Here is a 12373-nt window from a genome sequence, read left to right on the forward strand (position 1 = left end):
TACAATACAATTCATACAGTAATAAAACTAAGTTTACTATTAAAAATATAATTTCGTTTAAGAGACATATTTTTAGGTTGCAAACAAAATAATCATTTAAGTTGTAGTACAGTTTGCTTTATAGAAATTTATATATTTTTCTCTTGAAAATGCTGGAGAAGTAGTGGATAGTAAAATAGGTACATGCATAGTAAGATGGCAGGTGAGTGTGAAACTCATAATTGTTCAAGAATGAGCTTTACCATCGCAGTTACCCATAGGAATTAATAATACCTGCCCACTATGATAGTTAAAATGTCAGTGGGGGTAAAATTGCATCTTTATTCTGGTAAGTGCTCATCAGTGATTGCCATTGAAGACAAGCAAGTTTCGGAGATGCATATATATGTATTACCTTGCTAACTTGAATTTGCATTTGGGTTTCCCTCCCTTGGACGTAGCTCTAGAAATGAGCATTTGGTGACATTTTGTTTGTTTGATAGGTGAGTGAAGCACTTTTCTTTAATGTGTGTTGTGTTTTTTGCATGGACTTGTTTGCTGCAGCCCACATCCTATCAGCTGGATCTGATATTCACGGAACTTCAGGAGCGGAGGGAGGAATGTGAGAGGCTCAGGGAGGAAGTTGAAACTATCAAGGTCTGTCTCTCTCTTGTTGCCATTTTTTTTCCTTCTCCTATTACTCATTTTCAGATTCTACCTTACTTATGGTAATAAATCAATAGTTACGGGCAAATTTGCCATGATTACCTTTATCTCATGACCTGATTCAGTACATTTTTATCTATTATCTTAAAGTGATCTCTTATTTATACTCTCCTGAATACTACACAAAATGCGATTTAACCAGTTTTGAAATTAAAGTGCTTATGAAAAATTCGCCGCAACGTGATTCTCGCAATATGTCGTTCTTGCTGTGCTGGAATTCCACTGTATTGGGTGAATGAGTTGATGATGTATTTTTTTATCGTGAGTGAAATCTTCTCAGGGGTATTGTTGTGGAAGTTATTAATGTTAATAATTAAACACACTAACCATTGACAAATCCTGGTTTTGGCATCTCAGTGCCAATTTTTAATCTTTGAATTATTATCTGTCTTAAGCGAGCCAGGTAATTCATGTTTTTGGCTGTCCTCAAAGGTTTGAGTGATTATTTCCTTGGGGAGGAATGGTGATGATCGTAGAGTGTTTTCCTTTTGCATTCATTTGATTGTTTGTGTTGAGCAGCGTCTCCAGGGGGAGGTAGCTTTCCTTGGTCAGTCTTTGCAAGAGGAGAGGTTTCGCTCAGAGCGCCTGGAGGAGCAAGTGAACGACCTAACAGAGCTGCACCAGGTGGAGGTGGAGAACTTGAAGCAGGCCATTTCGGATGTGGAGGAGAAGGTGCAGTACCAGTCGGAAGAGCGACTCCGAGACATCCATGAGATGCTGGAATCCTGTCACACAAAGGTACGCCCGACTCTTAGAGTTTGATATGCTCTTTATTTATTCATTGCTGTGAAGGATTTTGCCATTTTGTAATGATGAATCTTGCTCCGTTCTTCCATCAAACCACCATTCCATTCTTCCTATTCATTTATTATTTTAGTCTGGTAGATTAATTTAAAACTTACTCTACAGCATGAACTGAGATTTGGTTTGGAAGGGGTCGGCATTTTCTCTCTGCTTACAGTCTTTTCTGTATTTCTTACTGTTGTTCCTCGCCTTTCGTTGTTGTCAACATAGCTTGTGTTTACCTCTTTCGCTGATCTTTCAACCACTTGGGTATGGCAAGAAAAATTTAACTTCAAAGTTGTAGGTTTACCTTAAAATTATAATGTTTTAAGTTCTTCGTGCACAACTAGTTACCGCCAATCACTACGAAGTCTATGTAGAGATTATCTAACAAATGTTTAGATAATTACATCTCAAGAAAATGTGAAAATTAAGAGATATTGCAAGAGTAATTTAAAAATGTAATTCAGGCAATCAAAGTGAAGAGGAAACTGCCATTTTGGTTTTGTTAATATGTACACGTGAAATAACGACATTTTGGACACCACTGTGTGCCCCCACTTAGCTCCACTCCCCTGCTCATATTGGCAGAAGGCTTGCACCACCACCTCTAGGCCATTCAAGATTAGGCCAGCCAAGGGAGACACCACCACCTGGCGGAGAACGCTCGAAACAAAGGAACAATGATCATTGAGCGGCAGTGCTATGAGGAATTGTGTAAAGTGTGAGACCTTTACACTGATTTATCGACTAGTTACAGGGTGATGCCTACTTTTTGGTTTCAAAGCTATTATTAACATTAACCCTCGAGCGCCCACGGTTGCGTATACGCAACCGAAGTTACAATGTCGCGAATACAGTCCCTGATGCCACAACGTAATTCTTATCGGCTAATGAAACTACTACATTGTGCGTAAGTGTTCTATCTACGTGTTCCAATGAGTTCTTTCAGCAACCAGTCGAGCACACGGCAGAAAAGGTGGCAGACATAGCTCGCGGTGCAGTCTACGCTCAATATGGATGTACGCTTCGTGTAAGTAGAAGTCTAATTTTTATTCCTTGTATTTTCCGGCAGATATTTTGCATTACTTTGTTGACAGATACTATAATGATACTAACAAAATCATTTTTTGGCAAATTAATGACTATATGTTCAAAATAATTGGTCTTGATTCATGTGGTTGCATATACGCAACCACGGGCGGTAATGGTAGCGATAAGAATTTTTCTCAAATATCGGCGATTTTTAAAATTATTATGTCATCGTGCAGTTTTTAATATAAGTTTCACAGCTATGATGTATATACTTGTTTAAATGTTTAACACAACAATGAAATATTTTTTTGCATATATTGGGAAGTAAATTATTTATAGGTTCTCCCCAATTATTGATGGATTATTTACTTCATACATTTCTTATGATCTTTTGAAAAATGAGTATTATTGATTTGCATTATGAAAGGCAGTGACGGGTATGCATTAATTATAATTTTTAGTGATATAACATTGAAGGAAGCCCTTGATATCCTTGAAGCTGATGATATTGATGGTGATTTAGATGCCATTTACATAGAACCTCCGGAATGCAACGTCGCGTCTGATGAAGATTCCGCAGAAGAAGATGACGCCGGCAAAGTTGACAATTTATCTGGTCGACAATTGGGTGCAGGTGCTGAGGTTGTTTTCCGCAGGATACCTGGCGACCTTTTACCTGATATTGGGACTGTGCCTGCCGTCATTTGTGGAGAGCAGAATTACACATCCGCAACGCTGAGTGAGTCAACTGCTGCACATAATTTGTCTTTGAGTGACAGAAGAAATATTTACAAAAAGAAAAGAAAATGTGTTCATAATCAAAAGGACGTTGTTTAGGAGGAAAAAGACATCAGTGATTTCCTGCCCCCTTTTCCGGAACAAAATTACTCTGAGTTTAGTAATAAATCATGTGTGGAAATGTTTGAATTATTTTTTGATAATGATATGTTGGACGATTTAGTGACCGAGAGCAATAAATACGCGCTCTTCCTAAATTTTCCACATCCAAATATCGAGAAAGATGAGCTCAAAGTTTTTCTTGGAATTCTTTTGCTTTCGAGTTATCACCATTTACCAAATAAGAGAATGTTTTGGGAAGAAAGCGGTGATACCCGTTGTGAAATGGTTGCTGGGGCTATGCGACGGAATCGCTTCCTAGAAATATGTAGATTCCTGCATTGTGCGGATAACAATAGTCCAATTACAGGTGACAAAATTTGGAAATCGCGCCCTATTCTAGAGAAGCTAAGCCTAAATTACCACAAACATTTTAGATCGGTACGAGAAATTGATTATGACGAGTGCATGATTGCATATTATGGCCGACATTCTTGTAAGCAATTTATTCGCGGAAAACCTATCCGTTTCGGGTACAAGATGTGGTGTCTGAATACAAAAACTGGCTATCTAATTGATTTTGATGTGTATCAAGGTAAGAATCCTTTTGGGAATCATGAATATGAAACAGTTTGGGAAATGTGCTGCACCGATGTTGGTAATGCTAGACCGTTTACCTGAGCAAGCAAAAGGCCTGCCTATTAGTCTATATTTTGACAACCTTTTTACTAGTGTTCCTCTCCTACAAAAACTAAAAAACCGGGGATATGGTGGCACAGGAACTCTAAGAGAAAATAGAATCCCTAAAGACTGCCCATTACCATCCAAGGGTGAAATGAAAACAATGATTTGGGGAAGTTATGCATGTCGTTGTGAGACAAACTCGGGCGTAATCGTGTGCAAGTGGGTAGATAATTCCATTGTTACTGTTGCTTCAACGTGCCATGGTATTCACCCTGCAGAAAAAGTGAAACGCTGGTGCAAAAAAACTTAGTAAACGCATTGAAATACAACGGCCACACATGATTCGAGAGTATAATACTTTCATGGGAGGGACTGATAGAATGGACGAAAATATAAGCAATTGCCGAATCGCTATCAGAGGGAAAAAAGGGTACTGGCCAATTCTAACTTGGATCATTGATGCTGCGGTACAGAATGCATGGGTTTCAATGCGGCATTCAGGGCAGTCTTTGACGCAAGTTCAATTCAGGAGAAGCATTGTCCAACATTACCTTCTGAAATATGGCAAGCCTTACCAGAAAGGAAAACGAGGGAATGTAAGAAATAGAGCCGCCACAGAAGAACTGCGATTTGACTCGATTGGCCATTTTGTAATCGTGAATGGTTATAAGAGAAGACGTAAATGTGCAGGAGAATTTTGTAAAACAATATGTCAAACATCTTGCAAGAAGTGCAATGTCGGTTTGTGCGTGTATTGTTTTGAAAAGTACCACCTTTTTGTGAAGAGTTCTTAGAAATTATATGTATTTTGCACCATTAGAATTAATTACTGGTTTATTTTACGAACAATTTGAAAATATTTGTGGCACAAATAAATATAAATAAATGCTGCAATTAGTTTGTATGGTTGAAATTTATTTAATTAAAAATAAATATTTACAACTGGTATATGTTGCCTATTTTAGAGTATGGCGTTTGACACTCGCTGACATGGGGAACGCCCATGGTTGCGTGTATGCAACCCATATTCATAACAAAATAATATTATTAATCATTAAAAATTACATGTATTCCATCGCATGAAGTCTATTTAAATAGAAATGACTCAAAATTGATACATTTATACGAAAAAAAATCTCTGGGCGTTGGAGGGTTAATCAATGTTAAATATTATTTAATTAAATGAATCTATTTGTAATAACTGCAGCACAAGTGGAATTGTTTCAAAGCAAGGTGAAAATAGCAACACGACAGCTGTTGTTCCCGCACATATATAGGAGCAGGAAAGGACAATTTTAATGGAGATATGTTGGTTTTTCATGTTATAGCAATGAATATTGTGTTATTCCAATTAAAAATCATTATGTGTTAGCATACACAGAAAAAAGTAGAAAAATAGCTGATATCCAATGCATCAAGGTATCCGATTTCAGTGATCATGGTTTTCGAGATTTACGATATAACGTACTTAATAATCACATTTCCGTTATTATTAATGGGATTGTAGTTGCCTGTGTAATTTTGATGTTTTTACTTCTGTGCACGACATGCTATTGAACATTTTACCTAAAGGTGCTGAATAGAGTACCTCGAGGTTGACGTTAAGTATCAATAGCAAGGAGGACGGATGGACTCGTTCCTTGGATTCCATATCATCACCTCCATGATAAAGAACTGTCCAGGATACATTAATTACACGTATCTCATTTTCAATGGAATACCACCCCCAAATAGGTTGTGACTGGAATGTTTTATACCGCCATGATCAATGCACCTTGATCAGTAGCATATACTGCAATACCTTAGAAGGAACATTTTTTTCAACAGCACATGATGATGTAAACTAATAATATGTGCATCATGGTAAACATTATTTGCCTTATTTCATGGATTCCAGGTGTCAATGCACTCTTCAATTCAAATTTCACTCCCAACGCACTACTTTCAGACAAGAAATGGATGACTGTCATATTCAAGACAGTGCTAATTTTCATTTTGACTCTGAAATGAAATAGTGGGTAAAGAATATTAGCCCCTAAATTCATTTCCCCAAAGACAGTTACAATAACTCATTCACCTTAGTCATTTCTTATTTAACAGTGAGACCCCATTTTTAATTCAAGACCCAATCAATTTCATGCGATGCTCTGTCAAATAACCTCAATGACCTGGTATTAGGATTGTTGTCGGTAGCATTGTTTGTGGAGAATTTTGCCAAGATAAAAATGCAATTTCTTGCTGAGGTAACTAAACTATTAAAACTGATATCATTAAGACAGGTACAACTTATCATATTGTGACATAATATATATAAATATATCAGATCATTCAGTTTCCTCCCCACAAATAGCAGTTGAATATAAAAAATATGCGTAGTTTCTCTGCATGGTGCATTTTTAGTTTTGAATTAGTCAAATACCATTGTAGTTTACTGTTCTTAAAAATCTGTTTTGTACCCTTTCCATTTTATTTATTTGCACTTTATGGCAAGGGCATGCCATGCGATACATCACTGTTGTATTCAAGAATAAGGTGTATCAGTGCTGAGTATAATACTTACCAGGGTTCCCACTCAATCGTGAAAACCTTAAAACCGTGAATTAGCCGTGAATTTCGTCTACCGTGAAAAAACCGTGAATTAGCCGTGAATCTCGTCTACCGTGAAAAAACCTGGAAAAAGCCGTGAATTTCGTCCTAAAACCTTAAAAATCTCTCAATCTTGATACAGTAAACTCTTGATTTTACGAAGTCAGTGGGACCGGAAAATTGGCACTTCGTAAAATCGAGTTTCGTAAATTCCAACCTTTTTCATAAGTCACGAAAAAAATGTTCGCTTTTGTTTCTTCCGCAGTTTTTTGTCTTTAGTGGTCTTATTTAAATGTTTTCGGTGGTTATTCTCGGTATAATTCATAGAAAAGGCTTTTTGCTATCGATTTATGATGTGAAAAATCGTTAAATAATTATACCACCATAAAATTCCCATTTCTTGTTCATACTTCAACATCAACGATCGCTAAAGAAATTCCCAACCAGTTTAGAAAACGTAATCAAATAATGAGTTGCAATGTTTATTATAAGAATTAACAGTAATAAATTAGTGGTTAGGAGCCAATAGCTACTATTAAGTATGCAAAAGATAGATATTTGTTTCTGACACCCACGGAATTTTAGCGGCAGCCGGCCTAACCGCCATTTATGTCGCCCTCTATCGCTCAGTGACGAGAAAAAAAGAAAAACAAGGGTCTTAGCCCGTTTCCAAAATAACCTTCGTAAGTTAATATTTCAAGTTACTTCGTATTTTCAGCAGAATGTGCTCTATTTTCACTGATATTCAATTACGATCATAAATAACGTAGGGTGTGATTATCTTCTGGCGAATATTTGAAGTAAATTCTGTTTGAGTTCTCCGTCCGACTATTGTGTTCCATCATCTTCGCAGACGTTGCCATAAAAGACTTAATTCTTCATCAGGACTGTATTCTTCATACCGGGTGTGAGGTGATCTGTTCATATAGTATGTTTCTCTCCTTTTATGCCGACAGGAGCAAGGTTCCAACCGGAAAACGGCAGGAGAAACATCTTACAGTATCGGAGAAATATAGATAGAAACGTTATTATCCACATTGATTGTTTTCCTACAAGCGACGTTTTATCATTTCTCAACGTGGTTAAGTATTGGTTCGCTAGCGTGAATTCCCAAAAAATGACACGCAAAAACCTGTACCGTCACCTCATTTAGTTTTCGTGTTCCTTTCTCCGCCGTATTGAAAGTTAGGCAAAGGATCATTGACATAGAGAAAAGATTTTCTTAGTTTTAGCACTAAAAAATAGTCGCGCCATAATCGTAAATAAATATAGTGTGGAAAGAGCAAAGAAATTAATTTCAATTGAAAAGTCAGCTGAGAAGAAGAGAGACAATTATAAGCGCGGCACCATTTTCCCGATAGTGGAAGATACTTCTTCCGCCTCTCTCCGGTGAATAACTTCCCCCCGTTGCAGGTAAAGATGAACCATGCCCTTCTCCACAATCGGGGAACGTTCCCAGTGGGTGGGGTGAATAAGAGTGGGATGGGGATTGCCTGAGGGAAGAAGTGTGGTCAGCACAAGGACTGGTGAAGGGGGCAGGACAAAGAAGGGTGGGGAAATGGCCTTCAGCTCTGCCTCAGTCTACTTTTGGGGGCCGTATTTTTTTGCGACGCACACAAGCTCAGTCTCCTTAGGGAGGGAGTGAATGGGAAATGCTGGGGAAGGAGCGGTTTGGGATGCGTAAGGTGGGTGTCAGCAAGATCAGCCAAAGGCGGCAGGAGGGAAGGGACGGCTTTGGAAAGACAGAACCCCAGCATGGGAGAACGGGGAAGCGCGTGAGAAGAAAGTTCATGGTTAGACTTGGAAGTGCGTCTTCATTACGAGAAGCCTGAAATATAAATTGGCGGTAAATAGAGCCTAGTACTTAAGATATTTAAGTTGTTCATTCACAAAGGCCAATATATATACGAAAAGATATTATGGCGCGGATTGCATGTATCAACGTCCATTTCGGGATGTTATTAATTTCTGTTCCCATTTATAAAAGTAGCAAATAGATTTGAAAGAATGATAATCATGAATAAAAATATCAAATTCGATATCCAAACGCACATGAGCAAAATAGATAAATGTATACATACCGATCCATCGCAAGTAATACCGCTCAAGCTTCTTCCGGTATAGGACTTTAAAATCCTGGATAATGCCTTGGTCCAAGGGCTGGGACTTGCTAGTCGAGTTCGGGGGTAAAAAGAGGACTCGAACATTAGCCAATTTTAGATCTTCCACGTATTTATGAACGGTGGCATTATCCATTATTAAAACAATTTTGCTGTTCTCTCCAGCAATTTTTCTCTGTAGACGTATAACCGTTTGCTGGAAAATTTCTTGGGTCATCCAGCTGTTTTTATTTGCATGGTAAAAAACGGGGAGGGCTTCCAATTTTACATGTTTTAAGCACCGTGGCCTTTCAAATTTCCCAATGACAACGGGCTTATTTTGTCCGTGCCCGTTTGGTTGACGCACAGCCCTACAGTAACACGCACTTTACTCTTTTTCCCCCATGGCACCTTTGCCCTTTGAAACCCAGAGTTGCGTCAGGTAATGCATTAAAAAATAGCCCAGTTTCAGGGGCCAGCGAGGGTGAGCTCGTCGAGGAAAGGGTCCCGGATTAGGGACCCTTCGAAGTGCTTCGGCGAAAAGTAGTCAAGTAGTCTTCGAAGTACGTTCACAGCAGTGCAAAGGGTTAATTAGGGGTGTACGAAATACTCCGCGCGACCTTCCTGACATGTTAAACTACGAATTATTGTCGATGCTATGTTTACGAACAGGCACGTAAATAGGGGCGTAATGTCAGCCGCGATATTTTAACTGAACTCCTACTCCCCCTAAATTCCCACAGTGAGGTTTTTGGCGACCCATTTCTCTCCAAAGTTGCATTATCATTTACGATTTCCCACTTTTGATGGACCACAGTTGGAAGCGCTGATTTTTTAGCTACTTACGCCGGCGTAACTAGTTTTGTTGACAAATTTTTCGCCGTAGTTCGTATAAACGAAAGCCATTTGCTCCTAGGGACCGAGCCGAGGTTCGTAAATTCAAAAAATTTCGTATAATCGAAACTTCGTATAATCGAATAGCGCCATGTATTTAGCATAGGCTTTTCACCGGGACCGCAATATCACTTCGTATAATCGAAAACTTCGTAAAATCCTGCTTCGTAAAATCAAGAGTTTACTGTAATAATACCTTCCCAGAAATTTCAACTTCGTTCGTAGTGAGCGCACTTCTATTCATTGTGGCGAGCATCGTCGCATGGGTCAGAAAAGCGTGGGAACGAATGTTGCCTGAAGAAAAAAAAACATCTTTCCCCAGCGCAAGCCTTTTCTCTCCCCCTCCTGAAATATGATACCACTTCTCATCAGCTTGTTTACTTTCCTCGACTGGCTTGGTTTCCCCTCCCTTGATCACTGCTCAGTCCCCCTTCCACCCAATTAGCCTTCCCACTGGCTGCAGCGACCACTTTCGAAACTAGATCTAGATGGCCTTTGTGTCTAAAAATTTGAACGTTTATTCAACACCCTCAACACCCTCACCCTGTGGACACTGCGCTCCCTGCGTTTGAACCGGGCGACAGCGAGCTTTCGGCGCGATGTTACTAATTCTCACGCATTGCGGCCTTTAAGCCCCAGAAAACGAGAGAAGATTTCCGCTTATGGCAACACAGCATTACACGATTTTAACATGCGTCGACCTGGGACTTGCCAGTTTTACGTTGCAACCGGAAAGTTTGTGTGGAGTTATTTACTGTCGGTGGTGATCCAGTTCCTCTGCTTTGTGCTATTTAAGGTAATGCTGTTTGTTTGTGTCGTTAACGCCTCAAGGCCGTCGCGGTATAAACTGCTACAAAGTTGTTCCATTTTTCCCAGAGCAATGGTAAGAAGGGAACATGATTTGCCTCTGATTAGAGAGATTGATTCAGTTTTGGTTTCAGAGTATTACGATAGCAGAGAAAAGAAGTCACTACACTGCCGCTTTCAAAAGAAAAGTTATACGGTGGAACCTCGATCTATCGTTCCCGCATTGATCGTTCGCTGTTTCTGGTCCCAAATAAAGTTCCTTATAGACAATGTAATTTTTTCCCGCATCTATTGTTCCCCGAAGTATCGTTTCTCGCATTGATCATTTGAAGATCGCGGTTCCGACGCAGAATTTTCCCGCATCCATCGTTTGACGAAAATGAGACGAAATAAATACAATGTGTCATTTATGGCTAATAACGACAAGCACATAGTTGGAATCTTCCCCATGAGATGGAACTACCATTGGCAGAAGCTCAGTGCCGTGGGAAAGTAACATTAGCGCATTTCCCAAGATCCTTTATCCCCCTCCATTCAGCATTTGCCTCCCCCCTTCTGACGCTTTCCTCTTCTTCAAAATGAAAAAAAAGTCCCTGCTCCCGCAGGGATCGTATTACGAAGACCTTAGCTTCGAAAAAAATATCGAGTTACATGAGAACAATAGAAACGTGTTTCGCGCTCCCCCCTCTTCTCACCCATTGACCTTTTTCAGCCTAACTCCTTCTAAGTTCCCAGTTCCTGGAGGTCAACTGCTGCATGAGTCACCTATGAGCCCAAAAGGTATCTAACAATGATATTCTGCAATTGCTATTATGCTTTTATTAGATTGAAATGTTAGTAATTTGCACGTTAAAAAAAGATACCAAACACGACGTATTTTTAGCAAGGAAATAGATGGAAAAATATGATGGTGATTTTTGGCGAAACGCGATATCCTCGTAGCTGAGCTTCTCGGCAGTTAATTCGGCATTTTGTTCCGAAAACATGTTATCAGGTTGCTATCAGTTATCAATTTACAAGCTGTACTATAAGTCTCACTTGTCAGAGTTACTGACGAAGGGATATCTTCTCAGGATTTTTGTTTCTCCCTACTAACAATCCGAATTCATCTGCTCATCTGGCGCTACGCTAATTAGAAAAGAATGGGTATCTTTAGGATAAAAAATTTCATGGCGCAGTCATATGGTCACGCTTCGCCCTCTGCAGTATGCTCTGCGTACCCCCGTACGTGATAGCATCAGTTCCAAACTTCACCTCGTACGAGTGGTTCCCTACTTTCCAGGTCGGCTGGACTTCGAACCACCGAGTGTTTTCCATGTGGGTTTAATAAAGTCAGGTTTCATTTTCACTAGCTTAATTTTATTCGTCTTCGGACCATGGCCCCTCCGAAGAAACTATTGAGAACTTTAAGAGATGGACTGAAAATAATTGAACATGAAGAAAAGAATCCGGGCTAGATGCGCGTGAATATTGCAGAGCGCCTTGGGTTGTCCGCTAGCACATGACGGTAGGGGTGGGGGTAGAGTGAGCTACCTGGAGAAAACAAGTAGAGATATGAAGGCGAAGATCCAGGTGGGCGTGCCGCTGATGATTAACGCAACATTGTTCACGCTTTACACACTACCTCAATTATATTAAAATATATTCATTAGACAGGAACAATAGGGAAACAACGTTTTGAAAGTCGGAAAATTTCATGTTGCGCTGAAACACAGTGCCTCCATCTTGATTGAGATGTGACGTCACTAGGCAGTAGTCACCAGTGGAGTATCACTGTATTCCGTCGCCTTCTTTAGCACGGCGAGAGTTTCCGGGAATCGGTGGAGTTTGCTTCCTAAAAATGTCGTTAAGTACCGAAAACATGAATTCAAAATAGAATTATAAATTTTTTTGTTCCAAATTTCATCTCGACGTCGACACAAAAGCCTGGAGAAGATATTCAT

The 12373-nt window shown here is 39.5% G+C and overlaps 1 protein-coding gene across 6 annotated transcripts in view; it reads left to right on the forward strand.

Moving 5' to 3' along the window:
- The window catches only part of LOC124163549 (transmembrane and coiled-coil domains protein 2), a 410710-nt gene that overhangs the window by 359616 nt on the left and 38721 nt on the right, over window positions 1–12373 (forward strand). For all 6 annotated transcript variants that reach the window (XM_046540530.1, XM_046540532.1, XM_046540528.1 and 3 more), the window contains 2 exons: window positions 544–636; window positions 1225–1443. In XM_046540530.1, the coding sequence (XP_046396486.1) occupies window positions 544–636; window positions 1225–1443 (312 nt within the window). The remainder of the gene's footprint in view (window positions 1–543; window positions 637–1224; window positions 1444–12373) is intronic.

This window comes from Ischnura elegans, chromosome 8 (assembly GCF_921293095.1).
Source record: "Ischnura elegans chromosome 8, ioIscEleg1.1, whole genome shotgun sequence".
In the NCBI taxonomy this organism is placed as follows: Eukaryota; Metazoa; Arthropoda; class Insecta; order Odonata; family Coenagrionidae; genus Ischnura; species Ischnura elegans.